This window comes from Ictalurus furcatus, chromosome 28 (genome assembly GCF_023375685.1).
Source record: "Ictalurus furcatus strain D&B chromosome 28, Billie_1.0, whole genome shotgun sequence".
NCBI lineage: Eukaryota > Metazoa > Chordata > Actinopteri > Siluriformes > Ictaluridae > Ictalurus > Ictalurus furcatus.
The window spans coordinates 13,877,979-13,905,842 of record NC_071282.1 but is presented as its reverse complement, the minus strand read 5'-3'; the positions used below and the strand labels follow the sequence as shown (position 1 = coordinate 13,905,842).

At 38.0% G+C, this 27,864-nt stretch overlaps 3 protein-coding genes across 5 annotated transcripts in view; 2 read left to right on the top strand and 1 right to left on the bottom strand.

The window, feature by feature from the left end:
* Positions 1 to 15,861, top strand: part of pigl (phosphatidylinositol glycan anchor biosynthesis, class L) — a 28,832-nt gene extending 12,971 nt beyond the window's left edge. The window contains exons 3-7 of the mRNA XM_053617931.1: positions 6,388 to 6,478; positions 9,406 to 9,473; positions 12,355 to 12,386; positions 13,463 to 13,596; positions 15,586 to 15,861. Of these exons, the coding sequence (XP_053473906.1) occupies positions 6,388 to 6,478; positions 9,406 to 9,473; positions 12,355 to 12,386; positions 13,463 to 13,596; positions 15,586 to 15,714 (454 nt within the window). The 3' untranslated portion in view covers positions 15,715 to 15,861. The remainder of the gene's footprint in view (positions 1 to 6,387; positions 6,479 to 9,405; positions 9,474 to 12,354; positions 12,387 to 13,462; positions 13,597 to 15,585) is intronic.
* Positions 15,862 to 16,290: 429 nt separating this feature from the next.
* Positions 16,291 to 21,045, bottom strand: cenpv (centromere protein V). Of its 3 annotated transcripts, none has more exons than XM_053617932.1 (5): positions 20,899 to 21,008; positions 19,456 to 19,581; positions 19,276 to 19,345; positions 17,712 to 17,826; positions 16,291 to 16,798 (listed from the first exon to the last, which is right to left on the bottom strand). In XM_053617932.1, the coding sequence occupies exons 1-5, from the start codon at positions 20,910 to 20,912 to the stop codon at positions 16,659 to 16,661; spliced, it is 465 nt and encodes a 154-aa protein (XP_053473907.1). In that variant the 5' UTR covers positions 20,913 to 21,008; the 3' UTR covers positions 16,291 to 16,658. The 3 variants fall into 3 exon arrangements, with proteins under 3 accessions (XP_053473907.1, XP_053473908.1, XP_053473909.1); XM_053617933.1 differs by having other exon boundaries at positions 19,483 to 19,581; XM_053617934.1 differs by having other exon boundaries at positions 16,657 to 16,806; positions 20,899 to 21,045.
* Positions 21,046 to 24,415: 3,370 nt separating this feature from the next.
* Positions 24,416 to 27,119, top strand: ubb (ubiquitin B). Its single transcript, XM_053617924.1, has 2 exons — positions 24,416 to 24,564; positions 25,236 to 27,119. The coding sequence occupies exon 2, from the start codon at positions 25,246 to 25,248 to the stop codon at positions 26,845 to 26,847; it is 1,602 nt and encodes a 533-aa protein (XP_053473899.1). The 5' UTR covers positions 24,416 to 24,564; positions 25,236 to 25,245; the 3' UTR covers positions 26,848 to 27,119.
* Positions 27,120 to 27,864: the final 745 nt, after the last annotated feature.

Genomic DNA, 27,864 nt, shown 5'->3' with positions numbered 1-27,864 from the left:
AGTGTACTTCGAAGGTTAAACATTTTACCTGCTTTTATACCACAGTGCAGTTCTGATTGGTCAAAAGGTCAGAAATCACAGGTTTATTCAGTCCCTCCAAAAATAAATACAAAATCGAGCAAACTCTGCAATATTCAGGAGCTTGCAATTTTTCAAAATTACCACAGATTTTCCTGTAGATCTGGTACAAGACGCATCATGCCACTAAAAGGTCTCATTGACCAACAAACCTCACTGCAAAAGACCGTGCAGAAGAATTTTGTGCAATTGCAGTGTCACCAATTCAAGTAGTTTTCTGCCAAAAAAAAGCACATTTTCGGAAAAGCAGCAGCAAAATCAAGCATTTTTGGCCCCAACAATCACAAAAAAAAAACCTCCTGCACGAACTATTTATATTACCGTGGTCTAACACGTGATCGTTTCTATAGTAACGACTTTCACAAGGACTTGTGTGGTATTATAAAGCACCATATAAACTTCTATAAATCTAATATTAAACAGATTTCTTGTTATCTAACAAAGAAAACCATCTAAACATTGAAGCTTTCTCTAAAGACGTTTCTAGTAACAGTCAGTAAAGTCTTTCTAGGACAAAGCGGTTTGAAATTTCTTGGAAACATGACTTAATTCAATTCAGTTTTATTTATATAGCGCTTTTAACAATGGACATTGTCTCAAAGCAGCTTTACAGAAACATGTAAACACAGGATACAGATTTTAAATGTGCGAATTTATCCCAATTGAGCAAGCCGGTGGCGAGGAAAAACTCCCTAAGATGTTAAGAGGAAGAAACCTTGAGAGGAACCAGACTCAGAAGGGAACCCGTCCTCATCCTCAAGCTGTGGGAAAGGCTGTTTATAACTGCTACAACATAAGTCATAATAGGAACTTGTTTCGTGAAAGTCCCATAACATGACTACTATAAATGGACAAAAATATGATCTGTTGATCTTTAATAAATGGGGGGGTGGGTAGCGTAGTATATGAGGAATAAAAATGTTTTGGGACGTGCTGTTACTGGAAAATGATCCATTTCGCTGTATAACACCAGCCCATCGTCCTGAAGTGTTTTATTCCTTACTCTTATTCATTGTTTCTACTTGGATAGTCGCTGGTTGGAAGTGACACCAATTAATGAGATGGGTGTGCTTGATATGACTTGCATAACTCTGCAATGTTTGGTCGTATCGGAGAGAGTTTGAGTCTTAAATCGTTTTCTACGCACAGCCCATGTTTATATTTGTTCTTCGTGCTAGTAAGTGCTGAGAACCCACTTTCCAAAGGTGCGTTGTCGCGAATGGCATTAATGTCTTTACAGCGCGATTTGCCAAGGCAGGATACTGTGCACGCAAGACTATCCAGAAATCTGACAGTGACTTTTATGCGAAGTCAATTTTCAAAGAGCCACTTGTCCTGTGGGGAAATCATCAAGGTGATGTGTTGCGTATCATCAAGGTGGTGGAAATATATTTCTCATCATATTTGCGCCTCTTTGATGGTTTTTCTGCAAATTGCTGGTGAAGAAGAGGTGGCGTTTCAACTTCAGATACATCGCTGTCTGTACCAGCGTGAACTGGACTAATAGCAGTGGATACACTTACGCTTGGTGACGCATTACTGTCGAGTGGATGCAGTTTTGACCGCAAAAGATTGGATAATTTGATTGGATGTCATGTATTCGACCTTTATAACATTGCAATTTCACTGTTTGTACACTAGATGGGGCACAAGTTAATTGTTTTGGCCGTGAGAAAAACGTGAATTTGATTTGAATGGTATTTAGTGAGGCGGAATTAAATGAACATTAAATCTCAGCATTTTGCTCCCGTACCCCCTCCGTCACCCCTGGGTGTACGCGTACCCCAGTTTGGGTACCACTGCTCTACTCTACAGGCCAACATGGATCCTCAGGGCAGAGCTTCGTGAACATGGGTGGGAATGGGAGGGGTCAAGGAGTAAAAACAAAAAATCATTCAAAGACACAAGCTGTGTCCCAAATTACATACTATTCACTGTGCACTTACACTATGCACTATGTACTCTACCGTCTAGTGTATGAAATTTAGAAGGGTAGTATCATCTCAAATGGAACACTAACAGCTTTTTACTAACCAGAAGTTTAAGCCGTTTCCAAGTCGATCAAAAATGATGTCAAACACTCGTAATTTTTTTTGTTGTTGTTCTGAGCAAATTTGTGCTAGTGTCAGCGCCTAGTAGCTCCGCCCCTCTTCCGCTACTTAAGTAAAGCTGCAACAGTTTTTTTCGTTTGTATAAGTGCATCATCCGGGTACTTGAAGTGCACTTCTTCTTGTTGGAATTTTCAGTGTGAATACACTACTCACACTATTTATACTAAAAAATGGCATAGAATAGTGCATAAGTATGCATTTTGGGACACACCTCAAATCTCACCTACTGCACCTTTAATAGGCTACTAATCTAGTAGATGTAGATAATCACTACATGGAACATTAAATACAAACACTGTTTTAAACACAAACCGTTTTTGTATGTAATTCACATTATGTTAAATCATATTGAAAAATAGCGTAACATGTCCTATAAGTATGTAACTGGAAGCATGTTCACATTCACGTTGGTATTGTGACATGTGTGGTGCAGCCATTTAACATACACATACAGTATTCTTAGTTCAAATGCAGTTCCTGAGTTGGATTGGGATGGAAACGGTTAAGCTCTCTGCCCCGCTCGCTCTCTGTGTAATGATGCCCCTCAGCACTTTGATTTCAGTTGAACTGCAGTGACCCCAGCATGTCTGAAACACTCTCTGCACGCCTGGTTGCCTCTCTCACTTTGTCTCTCGCTCATGTTTGATGTCGGCGCAGAGAGGCTGTGCAAGAAATGGGAGAAAAAACTAAATGGAAAAACAAGGCAGAGAAAGAGAGAGATACAGAGGAAGAGGGAGACAGGGAGAGGAGGGGTGCTGTGAAAGATTGCCCAGCAAGCTAGAGGTTCATTGACCTCTAATACATTGCTGGCTGAGCAGGGTGTCCGGGATGAAAAGGGAAAGCTATTTGTGTGTCTGTGTCTATGCATGTGCGAGACAGCAATGCATGATGGCCCTAGTTTTCTCTGGGCTCTACTTTCAAATGAATGGGAGGCAAAGCCCCAGGCAACCTCCGACCCCAGAGTTCAGAAGGGGCCTGTAGGCAGCGTTCCAGCTGCGCCGTGTGGGACAGCAGCACTAAATCATTACACACACACACTGGGCCTACCAGCACACTCTCACACTACTGCCCTCATGGCCCTAAAATCTCTGAAGGAAGAATGGGTACAGTTTTGGTTGGAGCTCACCAGCCTGTAATGTGCTCATGTGTGTGTAGGTTTTCATGCTCTAACAAGGATCTGTTATGACACAGCTTGTATTAATACATTGTAAAAGTACGTTGTATTAGTCTGTGGAAGGCACTAGTCTCGGCTAATAAATAATTTGTGCCACATTTGGCAAAAATAACTGCAACCAAACAAAGCAGAATTCACGTTTCCCTCAATTACTACAAATTGTCCAGGCCCTGAAGCAGCAAAGCATCCCCACACCATCACACTACCACAACCATGCTTGACCGTAGGTATGATGTTCTTTTCCTGGAATTCTGTGTTTGGTTTACGCCAGATGTAACGGGACATCTGTCTTCCAAACAGTTCACCTTTCAACTCATCAGTCCACAGAACATTCTCCTAAAAGGTTTGAGGATCATCAAGGTGTGTTTTGGCAAAATTCAGACGAGACTTAATGTTCTTCTGGGTTAGCAGTGGTTTTCACCTCACCACTCTTCCATGGATGGCATTTTTGCCCAGTGTCTTTCTGATAGTGGATTCATGAACAGTGACCTTTATTGATGCAAGAGAGGCCTGTAGGTCCTTTGATGTTGTCCTCGGCTCTTTTGTGACTTGCTGGATGAGTAGTCGCTGTGCTCTTGGAGGAATTTTGGAAGATCGGCCACTTCTGGGAAGGTTCACTACTGTGCACTACTGAGTTTTTCCATTTGGAGATAGTGGCCCTCACTGTGGTTCTTTGGAGCCCCAGAGCCTCTGAAATAGCTTTGTAACCCTTCCCAGACTGATGTATTTCAATCACCTTCCTCCTCATCATTTCTGGAATTTATTTCAAATTTTGCCACAGTGTGTTACTGAGTAAGACCTTTTAACCAACTTCATGCAAACGAAAACTTCATGAAAACATTCTATTTAAGTGTTGATTTGATTGATCAGGGTTTGCAGTAATCAGGCCTGGTCGTCCAACTGAACCTCATTATGAATGCAGTTTCATAGATTTGGGGAATAGGTAACTATGGGGGCAAATACATTTTCACACAGGCACAGTTGGTATAGGATAACATTTTTGCCTCAGTAAATAACATTATCATTTAAAAACTGCATTTAGTGTTTACTCAGGTTGACTTTGTTTTATCTTAGATTTTGTTTTAATTTCGGAAACAATTTAGTGTGAGATATACACAAAAACAGAACTGTACTTGCTAATTAACTAATTTCTAGAACACTGTTGGTAAATTAGCTAACTTAACTAGTCCATCTAGTGAGTTAATGATCTAATTTCCAGAACACTCTTACTGACTTAACTAGACAGCTAACCTATCTACCTAGCTAATTATGTCCTTTCTAGAACACTCTGACAGTAACCTAGCTATGTAGATAACCTATCTATCTAGTTAAACAATGATCTACTTTCTAGAATTCTATGGTGGGAACTTAGTAAGCTAACTAACTTATCTAGCTAGCTAATTAACTCATTTCTAGAACACCATGTTAGTAACTTAGCTAGCTAATCTCTCTAGTTAGATAAAGATCTCATTTCTAGAAAGCTAAGTTACCAACGTCGGAAGGTCATGGGTTCAAGCCCCAGCACTGCCAAGCTGACACTGTTGGGCCCTTGAGCAATTCCCTTAACCCTCTCTGCTCCATATCATGGCTGACCCTGTGCTCTGACCCCAGCTTCCTGACAGGCTGGGGTATGCGAAGAAAACAATTTCACTGTGCTCTACTGTATATGTGACCAATAAATACTCATTATCATTATAATCTATATTAACTATGCCAAATGAAGACAAACCATCAAAGAAGATTGAGTTTGAGGTTAGGAGTTTTTGAATGACTCTTTTGTGAACATAAAATATTAAATCATGTGTAATGGGTGTAAACGTACTTTGGGAAAGAAAGTAATGGGTTTTTTTGTGCCTGGCTCCTGCTCACCCACAAATGTGGTTATAATTAGGCACTGAATGGTAACTGTGTTAATTTAACAGCTGCCTTGGTGGATAACGTTACAGTGCTGCTCATAAAAAGAAGTCTGTATTTTATGTAGTCCCTGTATGTATCGCATAAAGAGCGTCACCTGGATCATGCATATTTTCTTTACATGGACTACTCTCCATGCGGTTTATTTCTATCACTATGTTTATGTTTATCGCTAGTCTTGTAACATTTTTTTAGACTGTTTTTCTATTCACAGCTTGCAAAAGCTTAGTTGCAATACATACAAAATGTTGCAACATACAGCAGGTTGTGCAACAGAAAAGCGTTCACCTGACCATCATTCCCGATGATATCACAGCCATCTGTGGCCAAGAGTCCAGCGAGAAAAATCTCTGGGTGGGACGGATGCTATACTCTCCAGTCCCTCCACAAGAGTTTGTGATCGAAGAAATTGTCTGCAAGCAAGCAAACTTGGCGGAGCTTGCGATTTTTTAAAAATTACCACAGATTTACCGTAGATTTGGGCCAAGACTTGTCATGTGACATCATCACAACAAGCCCTTTCGATTCACGTGCGTCGAAGATGAGTACGGCTAAAGGCTCTCATTTACCAACAAACATCACTGCGAAAGACTGCAAAACATTTTCGTGCAATTGCAATGTTGCCAATTCGAGTAGTTTTCTGCAAAAAAGCACAGACAACTCCCAGTTGCATCGCAGATTTTGAAAAAAGCAACAGTAAAATCCAGCATTTTTGGTTGGAACAATCATAAAAACACTCCTGTACGTTCTGACTCTCTCTCCTCTGTCAGTCAGAGTGACACTAGCCAATCGTGGGCACCTGTGGGCTCATGTATTCAGAAGAGGGCAAATAGTGCTTTCACCTGGCTGTGTTACGCTGCCCTGTGACACAGCAAGAGCAGCAGTTCGAAAACATTGTGTTGTGTGTTAGGGGAGCGTTAACTAGTGAGTGGGAATTGGTAAGACGAAAAATGGGAGAAGTTTTGGCTGAGAAATTTAGAAAATTTGGAAGTCACTAGTCAGAGTAGCCAGTAAGTAATAAAGTTGCACATCTACTCACGTCTTAAGTAATTATTATTGGTGTCAGTGTGTTATATAGTGCCTTTTCTTTTCTCTCTTCCCTTTCTACAGAGAGTTGCAGGATGACCCAAAGACTGAGTGGAGCATTGCGCTGACCGCATCACTGATCCTTAAACACATCACAGCTTATTCCATTAACCTGGTGAGAACTTTACTTTCGGACATATACACTGCAAGCATTAACTAGCTAATGACTTCGACGAAAAATTAGCTTTTCCACAGGCCATGTAATAAAACTGTGACGATGGAAATGCTACTAAATTGTCAACATTTTCCTCAGATAATCTTGGTAAATTACCTAATCAAGCAATGGAAAAATTCACACTGAGTAAGGAATAAAACCCAACAGGTTTGCTGTAATAGGATAATAATGAACGACCGGGTGGCGTGATGTTGCCTGACATGAAGCTCGCTGATTTATTATTACCACCCCAAAGTTAATTCTTTTCCTATAAGAGCATGCCTTGAAGTTTTCTTATACCACAGTATTTTGCCAATACTAACAATTTTTAATTATTAAAGAACAACATGACGACACACCTTGTTTATAGATAATGTTTTGGAAACAAGTTGGCTCCTGGTATTACTTATGTTATAGAAGTTATTCTTAAATAATGCATCACTAAATCAACCATTATACGTTTTTTTCTTTGTTACATAATCAGTAGTGTGTATTGATTTGTAGGGAACAACTGAACCCAAATCATGTCACCAAAATGGTCTCCATAGCATGAGTCACTGTTTTTCCTTTTATCACCCATCTGTATCTGAGAAACCAATTGCCTTGCACATCTGGCCCATTTTTTGTATCCATATTTTTTAGGATTTACATTTGAAAAGGTCTTCACCCAACTTTCAACTCCACAGCTTTTATTGCTTCATGGATGGCTGTGTTTTGTGCAGGAAGATGGGGTGCTTTAATTTAACAACCAGTCCATTTAATCCATAGAGTCTAGCATGGCTTCCGCCATCTGCATTTATCCTTAATTACACACACTAATATCCCACAAAGCTCCTGGCCTCTCCTGGGCCACTAGCAAGCTAACCCAGAGATTTTTATCAGGCCTGCCTAAGCGTTCCGGGAAATTTCCCAACTGGGATTTCAAATCAACATCTGAACAAAGGTTTTTATTTTATTTTTTTTACCCCATACAACTCCTTTCTTTTTTCTTCTCTCTCTCTCTCTCTCTCTCTCTCTCTCTCCCTCTATCCCTCTCTTCTTGGCAGGCCATTAAGGCTCTGATTAAAAGCCCAAGCACGAAAGACTTGCATAAACAAACAATAGCAAACAAATGAGCTGAAAGAGCGAGTGCTGTTACGAAACAACTCCGGTTTGATATTTCCCTGAGCATGTGTAAACACGCAAACTCACCAGCACCAAACCAGCGTCCCTCCCATCCTGCCGGGCCCAGTCACACTCCAAACAAGCTTTTTCTGATTTTTATTTAAAACATAATCATAATGTAAATCCTGAATTGGACCAAAGCCATTATTTTTGTCTTGATTTCACCAGTGGAATGAAGTTTAGTGTCAAAAGGCTGTTATTATAGCACAACATTTATGGTCATTGCAAAAATGTAGCATCTGGCCGTTTATTGTCTGTGTTTCAGTATTTATGATTCAAGACGAACTTTACACAATGGAACAATTAAAGGACAATAGGATCAATAAACTGACCGCAGCATGTTTACTTTTAGACAGAGGTGATGACCACTTCAAATACCTACCACATACAAATGCTCTGCTCTGCTCCACTTTATGCAGCGTGTGGATTTCTCTCATATAATCTCCCACCTCGTGTCTGCAGAAGCCGCTTCCCTCGGCCTGTTTGCTTTGGCAACTTTCTACATTTCCACCAAATTTTCTTATTATGTCCGTCTCCATCCCTGTCTAAAAAAATCATCCTGCACCCAAACCCCAGCAGAAAGGCCCAACTCGAGCCTGCTGTATAAAGAACAGATGGGATTTCCCAACTTTTTGGTGTGAAAAAACACATGCCGTGCATTTCTGCCTCCCTGCCAAACCAACATCTGGCAAAAATGCTGCATCTTCACAGGATTATCTCAGATTTTTCTCATATTTGTTTTTAGCCCCACCAACCCACAATGAAATAGCGCAAATAGGAAAAGCACTTAAATGTCAGTTCTTGCCACTTGTATGCCAAGTGTCATGTTCATATTGCAATTAATTTTACATACAATATTTACATCTAGCTTTGGGTATTCAACTTCACCTGGAGCATGTCTGAATTTCATTTATAATTCATACGCTCTGGGGCAAGCAAAGAAGTGTATGAAATGTAGCATGTTTTGTTTTGCAATGAATAAAAAAGTTAAACAAGTAAACCGTGAAGCAACATGGAACCCATGGAATTATAGCTCATTGCTGTTGTTTATATTAATGCACTCAATTCTAATTGTTTTGTTTGTTTTGTTTTTTTATAACGGCACGTCTAATAGTAATAATAGTAATAGTTAATAGTAGTTCCAGCTACAAAGTTCATATTAACCCACTTATTCTAATATGTTATTGTTTCTATAGTAACAGCTAAAAAAAGAGGCGGTTGAAAGAACAGCTGCTTATAGCTATTGTAATGTAAGTGATAACAGGAACGTGGATGTTCCAGAACATTAAACATAACTATAACGGACAAAAAAATATAACGTGTCTTTCTTTAATTCATAAAAAAAATTGTAATTGTTGGCAAATTGCTGTGGTACAAGAGGAATAGAACCCTTCAGGAACACGTCCTTGTGTAGCTTTACTTTTTTTCCCCTCTCAAATAAGGAAGTCTTTTTGTTCTATTCAGTTTTAATGGCTACTTCAGATGGTAAACAGGCTGTTATGAAGCTTTGATGGGTGGTATGAAGTGGGTCCTAAATTTGAAAAATTTGTAATACTTTTGTGGCAAAAAAGAACCTTGGCCCATTTTCTTACACGATTCTTACACAAGGCATACATAAGCTAATCCTACAGTGCATGCACATATTCGTGTCATGTGTCAGTGATTGCCGAACATGTTTTACCTGTCCACATTTTTCAGATCTAATATTAAGACTGTCTCTACAGGTGCTGACATTTGATGAGGGAGGAGTGAGCGGGCATGCCAATCACATCTCCATTTACAAAGCGTTCAGGTAGTTTTATTTTCAGTTTTCAGCTCATTTGTGTTTTGGGAGAAAATCTGCTTCAACCCAAATAATGAAATCTCATTTATTTCAACTTGATTCGTTTGTGACATGAATCTTTACGTGTAGAATCTAACAAATGATGACATTAGCAGGAAGCTAATAACAGTGGTGATGGAATTCAGATAAAAGACACCGCACCATCAAAATCAAGTCTATAAGATAAAGACAGCTGTGTTGTTATTGAAGCAACTCCAACAATTCATCACGAATAAGCTAAGTTTTTAAGGTGAGCAGCCTTTAATCATTGTTCACTGCATACACATAGAGTCTGTCTGATAAACTCGCCATATCTTCACACCCAATCACGCCCTCTGTACAAGGTTACCGAAGTTCAAATCCCCAGTGAAGTCTATTAAGATAAGGCAGTGGTGAACCAAAGCACAGGTCACTTCTCCGGAATCACAAACAGAGATAAAAACCCGACCAGGGTTCCTGCGATATCCCCTGAAGGAATTGCGCACTAAAGAAATCCGTGTTTGGTTATTGAGCAATGTTCGGTCGGAAGGCGAGCAAGCCAATGGTTTTTGTCTCGTCCAAATCCTGTCCTCATTACAGCGGCATGGAGAAGTGATAATACACAGACGTCTGTGTGTTCTCCAGTTCATTACGCACTTCATTTCTTTCTTCCATTTGGATACAGTATACTTCATACTGTTCTTTGAAAATAGTATGTGAGAATTAACTTTTGTTATACTACAGGCATTTTACTTAAAATTAATTTTAGAAATTAATTTACAGTGCCTTGAATAAGTATTCATCCTTGTGGCCTTTTCCACATTTTGTATTCTTACAACCTGGAAATGAAATGGACCTAATTGGGATTATATGTCATGATTCTATACAAAATTGTACATAATGTCAAAGTGAAGTGAAATCAGTATAGTTTACAAAATTGATTAAAAAAAAACAAAACAAAAACTTCTTAATTATTGCGTTCTTATGGTGGAAATTTTCAATGCTTGTGCTATTTTCTTATAGCCACTTCCCATTTTGTGAAGCTCAACAACCTTTTTCTGCACATCACAGCTATATTCCTTGGTCTTACCCACTGTTATGACTGACTAATAGAATTTGGCCTATGTGTTACCTCATATTTATACCCCTGTGAAACAGGAAGTCATGGTTGAACAATTTCCTGTTCCTAGTTCCTACCCAGGTGTACTAACAAAAAAAAAGAAAGAGTAAAATATCAATGGGAATATACTTCAAATATATTTTTCTCATATTAATTCATAGGGGTGCCAATAATTGTTGCACACCCATATTTAACAAAGTTTTTTTTTTATATAAACCTGTGTTGTTTTTGCAATTCTTTGATATCCATGAAAGCAGAGAATTTTTGTGAATTTTTTTGAACAAAAGATCAAAAAGGTTAAGCAATAAAGACCATTTTTTCACAGCCTTCTTTGCTCATATATAACATCTCGGAATTACCTCAGATCACAGTTTTTGTAAAGAGTATTTTCACAGTTATTGTATTTTAGCCTTAATTTTTGGAACAGAGGTACAGCTAGCATAACTGGCTAAGTGTCTGTACTGTGGAAAGAGCTTTTAAGGAAAATCTTTTGATGAGTAAATATATAAATATAGCAATAACTCTCAGACTCAAGCAAACAAGCTGTTTAGCCATTGCTAATAATGCTCTGTTAGCATTAGCTTGTTCACACTGGCATTAAATTAGCTAAGGGACATTTGTCCAGCTTTCATTTCACTACAAAATGAAGTAGATGAAGAGACAGCAGAGTATAAATGTGGTTTTTACATGTCTAGGTGTTGTCACTGTTAGCTTTTTCATCACAGCTTTCGTTCTGAAAACGACATTTTCAGCTGTTGATTCAGCTCTGGTTGTTTACTTGGGAATTTGGCTTGTGTACTCAGCTGTTTTTGGTCCACTGAAAATATTCATACAAAGTGTTGCGTACTTCGTACTGCTTTTGCGCAGGGATTTAGTACAAGTAATGATCATAGTGTGCCTTTTTGACAGGGCCAGACATGTATATTTCTTTATTCTAACACACGAAATGTAAACAGTGAAGGCGCTGGTAGTTGAATCTGGTGTAATAAATACGGTAAAATGAGAAACTCTGCAGTCTGTAGTCCTCGAGTTGAACATGTGTTGCAGCGCCCAGTGTGCTCCCACTGTTCTGACCTCTCTCCCAGTTGGACCCTTGCCAGGATTAGTGTTTTTCTTGAATGAGCTCAGAGAGTCAGATGAAAGTGTTTTTACTGTGGCGAGCTGTTTTTCTTTGCCTGAGCACTGCCATGTCTGTAGCATTTATGAAGTGTGTTTGGAGTTATTATTTATTTAGTTGTTGGGCTATTTTTATTTATTTATTTATTTATTTATTTATTTATTTTAAATAAGTCAATTCAAAAGTACATCAAATACAATGCGAGTTCTGTAGACGTCATCTGATGGATCAGATTTGAGCTGGGATTTGGTTAGCTGGGTGAAAGAGACGGACAGGGAGGTGGCACTGTGGTGGGCCAAACCAGGACACCATGGAGATTTCCAGGAACTTGGTTATGGATTTAGAGCTCTCTCTAATCACACGTACGTATGTGTGTGCGTATGCGGGCCTGCTCGTCACAAAGCGAGGAAAAAAAAGGGTTCATGAGGGTTCAAAAATGGTGTCTGTTCACTTAATATGCATTTAAACAAACCCCTATTTGCCTTCATTTTACCTCCAATGGTTTTCACAGTATTAACATTCAACTTTTTAGTATTAGTTTAGTATTTCTTACTTTTATCTTCATCATTGTAGTTTGAATTTTTCTACTCATCTAACACTAGCTTCTTTTTTCTTCATCTTCTTTTTCTCTTCAGTCATCTAGCATTTGTTGGGAGAATACCTGAAGGTAAGTCGTATATTTGAGTTTGTCTTACGTATTTCTGTTGAAGTTTGTTTCAGCTGTGAATAAAAGTGCAGAGAGCCACCCTGGGTTGAGATTTCTAGTTGAATTGCGCCACCTGCTGTTTGCTGTTATTCAGTGCATTTATGCTGCCTTCATGTGCTATGGGAATTATGGTCCATTTGAGTTGCTGACATAAAAGTTGAGCATAATTTCGAGTTATAAGTAGTAACAAGTGGGAACTTCAGAATCTACTTTAATACCCAGGTTTCCAACTTGACACTGAACTTTACCCTTTTCCCATGATGCAGGAGAGGATGGTTTCAGTGATTGTAGGTGATCATTTATTTTTATAAACAGGGTGTCCCAAAAGTCTCCATACATAACACTTAAAATTCTCCACAGATTATCACTTTTTTAGCAAAAGGTCTTCTGAAATTTTTCATACTTAGTTTATATTATATATTTTCATAATATATATATTATATATTTTCATAATATATAAAGTTCTTAAAGTCTTTCTGAACTTTATATTTTATGAAAATATATAATATATATATTATATATTTTCATAATATATAAAGTTCAGATAGACTTTAAGAATGCCTTTGACAAAAGAAGAACATATTGAAATTATTCTCATGGCTGGATCGGGAAACTGTAGCAAGGTTGCGATGGACTTTAACAGGAAACATGGGAAGTGCACATCTCACACACATCACTGTTGCCAAATTTGTCCACGAACATCCACTGACAACCGAAGTGGTGCTGGAATACATAGCCTCCTACGTATGGAGACTTTTGGGACACCCTGTAGAACTTCCTACATTGATCATCTGAGTAGACATTGATCATCTGTATCTTTTCATTTTGTGCATTTTTACATAAGCTGGGAAGATACAGGTTAGTGTTAGACGATATTTCATGATTATAACTTCTCAAGCTGTAAATAGCTTGAAAAAAGGCACATGAAGGTCGCATTAGTGAAAAAGTGCCACCAGGGGACAGTGTTGAACCACGCCACTTGGGCCTGATCAATCCTTTTCTCAAAATCTAATACGCATTGTTTTTCCCCCTCACAGATTGCCAGGTCCTCTCCCTACAGACGATTAGCATCCTCAGGAAGTATCTGTCTATCTTTGAGCTGCCAATCAGCTGGCTCTTACCCTCGGCTTTCTGCTGCATCATAGGACCAAACGAATACAAAAAAGCTAAGGTGAGGAAACAAAGTAAGCTTTTAATCAGGCTCACATGATCCCTTAATAAACAACATAGAACTATTTCTGATTTCTCTATTATGATATTTCCTGTAACTGTATGCTGTGTACGATTAAAACACAATAGGTCGTGTTGTTATAGGAAAATAATCAATGAGGGAGGGTCATGGTGACACGCTGTACTTCTTATCCATTTTTAGCTAAGTTTAATGTTTTGAAATGCCAACAAAAAAAGTTTCATTTACATTACTGCAACAATAAACAGTCGTTCAATCACCAGCCTCTCTTTTCTTCTGTCCTAGAAAGTAAAAGGACAAAAAAAGCATTTTGCATTTTAAAGAGAAACCGTAAAGTCTGAAAAACCTTCTATAAATGTTAAATACAAAAATCTTTACCATATCAACAATTATACTTTTTTTCTTAGTTAAATAGCAATATGTTTGGAAATTTGTTTATTATTGCACTTAGATTATGGATTATGTACCATAAACAATGATATAGGGTTACAGGTGACTCAGATATGAATGAGTTTATGTACATAGAGTTGAAAAAAGCTTTGAATCCACCACGGTTCCTTGGCGCATATTAGAAAATCCAGGAAGAAATGCACAGAAAGAGAAATTAACCGAAAAAAAATCATTTGAAAAGAACCAGAGGAAACAAATCAAAGGTTTCCAGGGCCGCTCAGGTCTCCTGACCTGATGTAAAGAAGGTAGTGTGTGACATCTGGAAAGTTTAAACGTATACACGACCAGTGAAAAGTGCGGACACGTCATCATAGAAGAGTTTTCGTCATTTTGACTGTTGAAAATTTTTTTCAGATGTATAATACTTAAGACATTAAACACATATGGAATTATCCAGTGACTAAAAAAATATTAGACAAATTAAAACTATTTTTGTCAGGATTTTGGACTTGCTATGTTGTCTTTGGACACCAGAGGTCCCCATTGTTCCCCCATGTTGAATTCCCTGATGTCTGTGATTAATATTATTACTGTCACATGTGTCTCATTCCCTTGTATCTGTCCAAGTTGTCTTGTTCTTTAATTTCCTCATTTTATGTTTAGTATTGTCAGGCCAGCATTTGTGTCTCATCTACGGTTCTCTGGTTTTCCTGTCTGTTGAATTACTGAAACCTTTTTGTGATTTTACCTTTTTCTTCACCTTTATGTTGGATCACTTCTTTAAGGGGATTTTTGCACTGTGAATTTTACATTGGGTTGTTTCCTGCGTTTTACCCACTGAACTTTGTGGATAACCTCACAGAGTTTCTTGCTTTGCTCTTTTCTATGTTTGCATCTTTTTGGATTTTGAACTTTATGAATCACTTTGGAACTTTTACCCCATTTTGAGTTCATCTCTGTATTTGGGTTCATCCCGTCTCCTGTTCCTCACTGTTAGAGCATCTAACCTCTCGGCCCTGACGATTTTAACAGGATTCCTGATTAAGCTTTGCACACACTGGTCATTTTCTTAACCGGCTTCGGGAAGGAGCTTCACCCAGGAAGCTTTTTATTAAAGTTCCCAAATAAGCTGTGCCTCTCACTGCTTGTCCTAAGTTAGAGATCAAAACCTAAGTCTGAAATGAATGCAAAAGCTGTTTGGATGAAATAGGATCCGGTACACTGTAAGTGGCCTAGAAGCCATCATCAGGGCTCTGTACAAGATGTTGGAAAGTGAATTACGGGGAACTTACTGGATTTCTAAACCCTTACAGTCATAAGGTGTGTAATTATTAACCAGTCCTTAACAACCATCTGGGAATGTCATATTTACCCTACTGAAGTCTAATCAGGCTGTGCTAAAGGAAATTTATCAGATGCCCAGTATTATAACCATCTACATATGTTTAGTCCTGGCGTGTGTGTGTGTGTGGAGACTGACAGTATTCTCAACACAATTTGATTATATTTTACAACACATCTGGTTTTATGCTAACATGCGCGTTTATTCTTTATTAATTGCCATCTCTCTTTCTTAATCAGGAGGCCATGTTTCATCACAGCTCACAGCTCCTCTGGTTCAGACGCCTCTACATATTGTTCTCACGCTACATGTTTGTCAACACCTTTCGAGTCGTGCCCGTAGAGAAAAATGATGTGAAGTTCTACTAGAAGGAATGCTCTCTAATGAAGAGCACTGTGACTGTCCAAAGTAAAGCACTGATTTTTTTTTTTTTTCCTTTTCAATTTAATGATTATAAGAAATGCCCTGCACACACGCACACAGCTCAATCTACTGGAATATAGCTTTATTTTTTTTTTAAATTGTAAAAAAAAAAATTTTAAAAAAAGGTTGTTACATGTTCTGTGTTTTGTTACACTACTACTTTAATGCCACTTTCACAGTTCACTTATTCTTGGACTTTAAATACTTTCAACACTACATAACCTGTTCAAGTGGAAAATAGCCAAAGGCTGTGACATTATTTAAACATTTCATTCCATCTTGTATGCGTGGAGTGTTTGTTAAAACCATATGTATATATATATAGCCGAACGTATAGTGTGAAAGCTGCTTGTGTTCTGTTGTGGACAAGAGTAAGACTTGTCTACTGTACCAATTAACTTTGTATACCTGAATACGCTTTGTAAATAGTTTGTATCAATGTTATTATCAATGTTATTTCATTAAACTCCTAAGATTTAAGAATAAATCATTCTAGATGAACATGGGACTCTGATGCCAAGTGATGTTTAGTCAGATATTTTATTTCACATGGAAGTCATGATGATTATTTCTCTGGGAATACGTGTTAGTTTCAAAGTGTGTTTGCATGCAGACCATCTCAGTGCCATGCTACACAGTGTGAATCACTACTGAATGAGTAATACCACAATAACAGGTGACTTAAAACATGGCCTCTGTACTCCTGCTGTGCCTTATACACGTGTATTAACTCCAAGAAGACCTTGTACTGTAATTATCCCATGTGGCACCTCTGCTTTCAGAATCATAGCTTTAGAAGTAGCTAGTGTAGCCTATCCTTTATAATTTGACCCAAACAAAATGAATGCTTCATTCATTTTGAATGAAAGGTCACATGTGTATTAATAGATTACTTGGCTTCTTCTGTAGGCCTGGACATACTCCTTATAGTGTTGTGTTTCTGCATGCTCTCCTCCCAGTTCTCACCACAGAACTGTTCAACTGTTGCACTCTTTACAGTTCCAGGGTCCAGGCAATGTGGAGCCACACCTAGAATTCTCACACGACACATAATACGTATACACAAGTCATAAACATGGTGTTGCCACATAAAAACCTTATGGCCTTACAGACGTCACATATAATCTCACTAACACCTGTTGATTGACCATAAGCAAATTTGTTGACAACCAAGAATATGTTGGTGGTACAGTCATATCTCAATAACTGCAGTGAGAAAAGATCTCTCATCTTTTATCACTGCTTACAATATTACAATGTACTGTATACCACAGCAGGCACACTATAGAATCTTAGAATAACAATAATTGGATTAAAACTATATTGTTATTTAACAATTTATTTAGCATTTCCGGAAGCTGTCTCCAGTGTCAGCACTTTCTAAAAGTCAGTATGTTTTCCACCAGAGGAATGTCTTCAGGACAGAGGAGTTTGTGCTTTTTCCGATTTCTCTGTAATAAGTTGTGTTATTCTGTTCTTTTTAACAGAATAACTGGAATGAACTTTCTTTTTTTGTTGACTTTCCACAACATTAACATAACTATAAACTGATTAAATGTACAACGTGCTTTCTGTAATGATAATTATTGTCAAGTGCTGTGGTAGAAAAGGAATGAAACACTTTGGGACTTGCTGTTACTGGAAACCAATAATTGAATATTTTCCTGTAACTACATGCCCAATGTTTTTTATTCCTTACATAGTGTTGCTTTTAGAGCAACTATGTTTCATGGCACTCAAAATAATTTTATGAAATTTGATCTGTTGATTTAAAATCATGAATTTTGATCAGTTTATGTAAATCATGAATTTTGATCTGTTGTTCTGAATATGATATTTTGGTATATGCCTGATTATTGGTCCATCTCTACTGACAGCCATATTATTTTCCTATTTCGAACCTAAGTGCATGTCTGCGTGTGTGTTGTGTTGTGTGACCTACCAAAGCCATCAGGATTCGATCGGGGTGTGTAGAAACTTTGCACACCACATATCTTGCAAAATGTGTGCTTGGCTGTGTGTGTATTGAATGTGTATGTGGTTATGTTCTCTGAGCCCTGAAACACATGAGTCAACCAGTCAAAGTTACGCATTAATGAATGAAAAATACCTGTTAAGCAATCATTTGGTGACGCAAGTGAACTCACAAACATTACAAATAATGAACAGTTCTAGTATGTTCTACAAACCTCCAGCTACTCTTGACTGTTTATGGACCTTAAACATTCTTGATCTCTTTTGTATGAATGTATATTTTGTGGATCAGTATAAATTCAATCAATGCTGTAAAATTTATATAAAATACACCCAGTTAGAAAAGTTTTACATGAAGATTTTTTTTTATCAAAAGCCATTACATAATTTTTCTGTTACAGTATATCCATCATGCATTAAATGCTGCAATGGCAGACTGATTTGTAGATTAGTAAATCAATCATTTGCCAAGGACTTTTCAAGGAGAGAGTTTCCTTTATTTTGTCAGTTCACAGGGCAATAATCTTTTACACGAGATTATTTTCTTATTTTGACTAGTCTGATGGAGTTTGGCGCCCTGTCTATTTATAACAGGTCAGACTCTGAATAGTGAATAGGGAATGTAACCCCATTTCAGACCATTTTGGTTCATTCCATGCCATTTGCAGAAGCAGCTAAATATGAAAGAGCCTAAAAAAGAAAACTATATCTGTTCATGGCCCGTCTGTGCAAAAAATAAATGCCCCTATTTAGCAGGCGAGTGAGGGCTGTCTATTTTCCTTGGAAGCAAACAACACAATATGAACCCCATTACACACACAGAAAGAGAGGCGCTCTTCCAACCACAGCTGACTAATGGTTACAAAACAACAGAATCCAATCCAATTTATTATTCTTCATGCTTTCCCACTGCTTCCCTTGGATAGTGCTATGGCTCTGCCCACAACACTTTCTTGAAATTACTAGAAATGTTACATAATCATTTGCACTAGTCTGAAACTTTTTCTTGAAGTTACTTGAAAAGATTACGCAACATTTCTAGTAACTTCAAGAAAAAGTATCGGACTAGAGCAAATGATTACGTAATATTTCTACTAACTTCAAGAAAAAGTACTGGAATATAATTACAAGAACATTTTACTTTTAATTCTGTCGTCTGGATTGTGATTTTATGGGATTATGGACAATTAATCACACTATCTGGGTACAGTTTTTTGGTTGTTTTTATATATAATATTTAATACCTGCACTATTTGTTTATCTACCTTTTCTTTTCAATTTCTTATTTGTTACATTGTGCATGTCAATGTGAGTAACTGCAAACTCAAATTATTTATAAAATGAATATTACTTGGTCAAAAACACATGATTTCCAGAATTGCACAAATATGTGCATACTTGTAATGGTAATTATTTGGATAATTACTACAATTATTTTTATGGCAATTGTAAACAAGGCAATTCAGCACTATAGTTGTTTCCATGACTAATTCCTGACTTTTGCATGTCTATGAATTGAAGTGGAATTATACCTGAAGCAACGTAAAGTGGGCCTTGGGAACAATAAAATGCCGGTTCTGCTTCTTGGTACAAATGCTGCAACTGAACACACAGAGGTATCATTATTCAACAGCTGTTTATCTGCAATATACAGAGACAAAGTGATAGCATGCTTTTCACAGCTTTAGTGGGAAAGTGTGAATTGTTTGCACCTCTTGATCTTGACAAAAAACCCATACTTGCAATCAAATACGTGCAAATCCGGAGCATTCCACACTTCAAAACGTATAGCACCACAGTGGCAGCCGCCCGTGTGCCTCACCAGACCCTCTGCTTTCCTGGGAAAGATGATTCAGAGGTCACGCTGGATGCAAGATACTCAGCTCCAGCAATGAATTGCAACACAACCATTTCAAGGTCTACATGATCCTGAATGTCCAACAGGCCCTACGTTCAGATAGATGTTTAACCAATAAAGTGCAACCGGAGAGCAAAGTTAGCTACAAATAGCCACTCAGTGTACTTATAGTCGTAGCTCTGGAATTATTAATACATGATTGATTTATTGGACAGAACACAGACACCCATGTCTACAGTACAAAGTACATAAGATTATTCTGTATAAACACTCTCAGAAATAAAGGTACCAAGCTGGTACCTGCTTTTTACTTAGTGTGTATTTTTTCTTTTAAAACAAAGCATTAAAGGACTTTAATATCCAATTATGAGTCATTTTTAAAAAGGTACACTGCTGTATATTGACAGTTTCAAAGTAAAAGTTATATTCTAAAGGTGCAAAAGCTGTAACCTAACAAAAGATAGTAACACTCCAGCGAATGTGTATATGCAGCTTGTAGATATATACTGGCATATAATTTAAAGTATACATTTTTATTATAGTCTATGCTTATTTATATTCACACACATACAATGACAAATGGAATGTAATTGCTATCCATGGCTATGTGAGAGTATGCATTTTATGGTCAAAATTATTCATGCATTATGCTTGAATTTCTCGTTTGGTGAGGATTGGAAGGTAGATGAGGTTGTTAAAGTAAGGTCTCTGTACAGCCAGGGGATTGTGCTTTTTAATTTTGTTTCAGCCATGCAAATCACAACGCACCATTATTTACGTTATTATGTTTAATTTTGACAACTTATTGATTATTATTAATAAGAAATATATTACGTGAATTGACTGGATTTAATCCTAACGTCATAAACAAGGAGGTGGTAAATAATATCAACTTGAACTTTGTTCTCTTAGTGTAAAGTTCATGGATGGAAAGTTCTTTGCCTTGAATAAATAGACAAAATAGTACATTTATATAATGTTCATAAAATAACTAAAAATGTACTGAGGGGTCCCTGGAATTTATTTTACATTTAAAGGGTGTCTCTGGCTGTAGACAAATGTATCACCTTACATTACAGGAAAACTTACTTTTATATCTGTGCTCTGGATTGTGATTTTAGGGATCATGGGCACTTAATCCCAGTATCTGGGCCTTTTAATAACATGTTGATTTTTCAGATGCACTTTCACATTGGCACTATATATTTAATCAAGTTAATTTAAAGTGCTTTTACACTTCTCCCCTTTTAAGTGGTGATTAAAAACCTGCAAACTACCGTCTGTTCACACACCCTACCTTTTCTCCTCCATAGCCCACTTAAGTTTCTTTTGTAACGAGCGGTTGCTGGAAGGTTGAATTCAAGGCGTTAACCCAGGCCTCTGTTTCCTAACAAAAGGCTTACATGAAGTTTCAGGAGAAAATTACACAATGCTGCACAGGGTTGCCAGATTCTCTGACACTAATCCGCATCGAAGCTTAAAAGCTGCATTGTTCACCATATGTCATCATTTGACTGTTTATTGCAACTGTTAATGTTCTTATTGTGTACTTTGGTATGTTCTGGGGTTTTTTTGTATGAAATAATTGCTGTAATAAACACATTTCTGTCAGATTCTTTGGTTATGATTTGTTACATTTTCAATTAAAAAAATATATTATTTGGCATGATTTAGGTGCTCACCATTACAGGGTTCTCACAGTTACAGGGTTCCTGGTTCGATCATAAACTTGTGTGGCGTTTCACTTTGGACTTGTGCCCATGTGGGTTTCTTCCAAGTTCTCTGGTTTCCTTCCACCTCCCAAAAACATGCCAGCAGATGAACCGGCAAGTCCAAATTGCCCCTAGGTGTGAATGTGTTCGTGCCTCAGTGTTTTTGAGATGAGATAGGATAAAGTGGTTGCTAAAGATCCTGGAATTTTTCACCCATGAAACATTTTTTAAATTAAAATTGTCATTAGATACATGTTTATATTATGTATAGGACTACATACTGTAGTTATTGATGTCACCATATTATTTAATTCACTCATGTCAAACAAGTCAAACAGCCACGTAAATCTTGCGATCTGGCAACACGAAAGAATGACGCAAGTCACGTGACCTGGTCTGCTGACGGGGTATTGAATGTCACTCTGTAATGGCGTTGTCATAATAAATTAAACAAGTCCTTACATGTTTCATATTTGGTGTTATATAAGATAGAAGACTATTAGAAAGAATATTCTGTTCATTATACTTTTTTAGTTCAAATGTTTTGAGTCAGGATATAATCTGTAGTGGTTGGGTCATTTTATGGAAGAAAATAAATGAATACAGTTAATGCCATATGAAAGTAGGTCACTGAATAGCAGCAGGGACTGTAGTACTAGAATGACTTTGATATCTATCAGAGGTCACCCAGAAAGATCAACCAAGAAAACTCAGTTATTCATTTTAATTCATATTTTTAACTAGCCATAAGGTCTGTGTATACTGCAAATGTGACTGTCATGGAGCAAGTATTTAATTATAGAAAATGCTGATAAACAGGTTGTGAAATGGTTTCAGGAACACAAACACAGGGTAAACACCCAGTTCAAGGTACAGGATGTACAGGATATCTGACATAGTTCAGGGTAAAGTGGCAGATCTTACAGTACAAGTTACATATTAGAAGCCGTACTGACAAAGCATAACCATGAAACTGAAATTGTGAAGAGCATTTTCATGTTTTGTTTCTACAACATTCATATATCATTTGCTTAAATAAGGTTATCATGATACTATTTAATTTAAGCTGCTATTAGTAACAAGTATCACAATTTCCAATACCACAACAATACTAGAGCAAATAAACTATAACATTTAGTAATGTCTGATATTCATCATATCATGTTTAAAACATAAAATGTGAACTATAACATCAATTGTTTTAAGGAGCATATGTTTATACCTTACTGAATAAAATTGAGTATAATGAGCTAATGGCTAATAGAATTTGTTGTGTATTTAAAAAAAAAAAAAATTGGTTACACAACATCAGTTCAGAGCATTAATTTGGGGTGTAACTTTGTGTTTTAACACAAAATTTCTGTTTTACACACCAATGTGTTTTATCAAAAACTACATAAACTACATAAAAGACTAGACAACATAGACTATATAAAAGTAAGCATGCATCACTACTGACTAAGTTGCTGCAAATCTGACACTGGATTTATCAATCGTTTTTGTTTTTTCTAGAGCAGTCTAACATTTTTAGTATTATAATTATTACAGTTTTACACTTATGAGTGCTAAGTCCCCTAAGGTCATTATGAAGGGTCCAGTTCATATTCTGACCATTTCAAGCATCTTCAAGCTAGTCATTGTTTTTAGTTGTTGGTGCTGTGTGGTCTTGGCCAAGGAACAAAGAAGCACTATACCGTGGATGGGGCACCAGTCTATCACATTCACACTTAGGGTTACATAAAATAAAATGTAAAACATAAAGTAACCAACCTATTGGCATGTTTCTAGGAGGTGGGAGTGCCTGTTAATGCAATAATTTTCTATGTCCCATAAGTACTGTCCCATATTATATGTTCACTTAGGTTCTCCCAATGACCATTATTTGAAGGCCATTTGTCAAACCATGGTATTTATCCAGGAACTCCTTTTTAAATGGCACAATTTCCCCACCATTCTGGTATATTCTCAGCAACAAAATGGCTGCTCAGGATCAGAACAAAATGGTGATCAGGGTAATCTATCAGTTGTGTTTGATGTCCAAATAAATGAGTAACATCCTGACCACACAACAACTTTAATCCACTCAGTGTGAAAGCATTTTAAACAGTCATTCATGTTTGGATCATACTGTTCAGCGTTTTTCAAGACTGACTGTGCTCTAAAGAGTGATTCATCCGTAGCAACAGTGGAAAAGCACCATGAAAAATAAAGCAACTGGTTTGACTAGTATGTGTTGAATTGGTATCACGTTGGGCCTGGAGGGACGTGAATTTTTACAGTGGACACAAACAACTTTGGTTTAATAATGATCAAAACATTTAAAAAGCCAAGTGATAATAAATGGTAAATAATTTGCATTTTAACCAAATGTTTAGGTGGAAACGGTCAAACCTTTTTTACTGCTTTGTTTGAGCCTGGCCTATTTTGTCACAGCAAACACCAGGGAATGTTTAGAGAGAAGTGCTGACACAATTGTTTAGGCTGTTGTTGTCACACTACTATTCGGAGTGCATGGCGTTATACAACTACATAAAAAAATGTTTCAAAAGATTTTTTTAAAGAAAGAAATGTGTGGTATAGCCTATTTTCATTATAACACACTTCAGTTTACCAGTAAAGCTAAATGAGATACAACACACGAATAAAGAGGAATCCGACTTTTGTCATCAGCTCATTCACCATTAAAATCTGATATATTTCTTTTACAAACGATTTCCAGACAGTTCTGGTTATTTCCTTCGACATATTTGCCCAGCGGCATCGCCATCAAGCTGTTATCAGCTCACTGCTTCTGCCCTAGCAACAGTCCATTCATATGATTCTCCAATAACATTACAGAAAACAACCCAACCAACCAATCATCATTCGCAATGTGTCCCGCATTGGGCGGGCCTATCGGGTACATTCTAGACGTTTCTGTTTTCACAGCGATTGTATTACTCCGCCTTGTGAAAAGTTCGAGTTTAATCATTTGTTTTGACATATGTAAACAAAAATATTTTATATTTTATCAACAAAGAAATATATTAATTAAATATAATAAAGCGCCACTGTTTATTTTTGCCGAAAAAACAGGGACTAGTTTCAAGTGCGGAAGTAACTATGCACACGTCACTTCGAGACACGTCACTGTTCGGAAGTTCTATATATACACAGTAGTCGTCATTCGCTGCAGCAGTTATAACTGGACGAAGAGCGCAGTCTGTGGTATCTGTATATCAGGAGCAGTGTAATTAAAAATTCTACAATAGGTAAGTCGTTTTTTTTCTTGTAAAGAAATTATTTTAAAACAAAACATAATTAAAGCTAGTGATGTGGTTTGTGGGGTTTCATGTCGTTTTCGTGTGGAATCGATGAGCTGTGACTAGGTTAAGGTTAGCCTGCTTCCTAATGTATAATTTACTTTAATCCAGTCGCGTTGTTTGAATATCATAAAATGAACTGTTGACTTGTTCTTAAACGAAGTGTTTAAATTAAGATTACTTTCTAGTGGTAATAGTAGGGTTTGGTTTTCTTTTCTTTTCTTTTTTTTCCCCCTTTGTTCGACGCTGGGCGTTTTCGCTGAATCATTTTCAGTTCTCGAACAAAGAACCCGGATGTTCTAAAATGGCGTCAGAGAATTAAATGGTGGCCATTTTAAAGAAAAAAAATCTCCCTTGCCCTCCATTATTTTAAAGCTTAAACAGTTTGAATGTTTTAGTTCTTGTGTTCTAAATTTGTTTCGGTTGATAATTTGAATGATCTCGCATTAAATGGTGACTTCTGAAATGCATTTTGACATTTTTCAGGTATTTACAAAGTGTTCCTGTTGCATTCAAGCTAATATTCACAATCTTACAAGTGATTGCTATTTAAATATACTCTTATGTAATTACCTGAAACTACACAATGTTGTGTTTTAAAGTTATTATTTTTTTCATAGACTAAACAAAATGCAGATCTTTGTGAAAACCCTGACTGGCAAGACCATCACCCTTGAGGTTGAGCCCAGTGACACCATTGAGAACGTCAAGGCTAAAATCCAGGACAAAGAAGGCATTCCCCCAGACCAGCAGAGGCTGATCTTTGCCGGCAAGCAGCTGGAAGATGGCCGCACCCTGTCCGACTACAACATCCAGAAGGAGTCCACCCTCCACCTGGTGCTGCGTCTGAGGGGTGGTATGCAGATCTTTGTGAAAACCCTGACTGGCAAGACCATCACCCTTGAGGTTGAGCCCAGTGACACCATTGAGAACGTCAAGGCTAAAATCCAGGACAAAGAAGGCATTCCCCCAGACCAGCAGAGGCTGATCTTTGCCGGCAAGCAGCTGGAAGATGGCCGCACCCTGTCCGACTACAACATCCAGAAGGAGTCCACCCTCCACCTGGTGCTGCGTCTGAGGGGTGGTATGCAGATCTTTGTGAAAACCCTGACTGGCAAGACCATCACCCTTGAGGTTGAGCCCAGTGACACCATTGAGAACGTCAAGGCTAAAATCCAGGACAAAGAAGGCATTCCCCCAGACCAGCAGAGGCTGATCTTTGCCGGCAAGCAGCTGGAAGATGGCCGCACCCTGTCCGACTACAACATCCAGAAGGAGTCCACCCTCCACCTGGTGCTGCGTCTGAGGGGTGGTATGCAGATCTTTGTGAAAACCCTGACTGGCAAGACCATCACCCTTGAGGTTGAGCCCAGTGACACCATTGAGAATGTCAAGGCTAAAATCCAGGACAAAGAAGGCATTCCCCCAGACCAGCAGAGGCTGATCTTTGCCGGCAAGCAGCTGGAAGATGGCCGCACCCTGTCCGACTACAACATCCAGAAGGAGTCCACCCTCCACCTGGTGCTGCGTCTGAGGGGTGGTATGCAGATCTTTGTGAAAACCCTGACTGGCAAGACCATCACCCTTGAGGTTGAGCCCAGTGACACCATTGAGAACGTCAAGGCTAAAATCCAGGACAAAGAAGGCATTCCCCCAGACCAGCAGAGGCTGATCTTTGCCGGCAAGCAGCTGGAAGATGGCCGCACCCTGTCCGACTACAACATCCAGAAGGAGTCCACCCTCCACTTGGTGCTGCGTCTGAGGGGTGGTATGCAGATCTTTGTGAAAACCCTGACTGGCAAGACCATCACCCTTGAGGTTGAGCCCAGTGACACCATTGAGAACGTCAAGGCCAAAATCCAAGACAAAGAAGGCATTCCCCCAGACCAGCAGAGGCTGATCTTTGCCGGCAAGCAGCTGGAAGATGGCCGCACCCTGTCCGACTACAACATCCAGAAGGAGTCCACCCTCCACTTGGTGCTGCGTCTGAGGGGTGGTATGCAGATCTTTGTGAAAACCCTGACTGGCAAGACCATCACCCTTGAGGTTGAGCCCAGTGACACCATTGAGAACGTCAAGGCCAAAATCCAAGACAAAGAAGGCATTCCCCCAGACCAGCAGAGGCTGATCTTTGCCGGCAAGCAGCTGGAAGATGGCCGCACCCTGTCCGACTACAACATCCAGAAGGAGTCCACTCTCCACCTGGTTCTCCGCCTCAGGGGTGGACAGTAAATATCCCATCGTCTTAAATGTTATAAGCTATTTCTCTAGCAAAGTCTCTACTTCCCCTTGCACCTTTTTTTTTAATTTACCCATCCTTTTTTCCACTTGTGTATGATGTAAATGAAAAATAAAACATTGACCGTGTTAAAGGTTGTCTTTTGATTTTCACCAACTAAATATAGTAATGTTTAATGTTAGGCTGTCTGCACTGTCAACCTGTGAAGCCTTTTTTGTTTGTTCATAAGGTCCGAAATGGAAATTAAAGTGACGTTTAAATGTTAGCTTGTCCTGGTGGTTTTGCCTCTAAATTTATGGTATGTACAAAGTTTTGTTCAAGGTACAGTCTAGTGCTGTCATGTTTTAAAACTAAATAAATGATATGACTCTATACATGACTGACCCTATGCAATCTGTAACACTGGTAGGTAATTAATATTTAAATTTTCCTTAATTCTGATCTGAGGATCATGTCTGCTGTAGCATGTAATAGATCAGCACATGAATATAACTACAGTGTCTGGCTAGGTCATCCCTTCTATTTTAGGGATTGTGGAAGCTTATCGGTGCTATCACCTGTCAGTTCATGACTTCTGAATACTGACTGTTCCTGTGTGAATAACTTTTGAGACTAGCAAGGGATAAAAGTTCAAGCAGCCAGACACCAGGTTCATGAAGAGTAATATGAATGCACAGACTTATGATTAAGTGTAGTCATACTAAATATACAGTGATCTTTTTATGTTTATATATATATATATATATATATATATATATAAAAAAAAAAAAAAGATTAGGTGTTTTCTGGATATTGTTGTTTGAATGCTTTACTTAAAAGTTCACATTCACCAAAGGACTGGTTCTTGTTACATCAGGTAAGCCTGTTCAAGTAGCTCCTCAGATTGGTATCTTGGCTATACTGTAAAAGGTGACAACTGCAAGTTCATTTAGGATTTCAGGTTTTTTTTCTGTTTTTCCATCTGGTCACTACTAACTGTAAAACTGTAAAATTAGGATAAAATAATTATA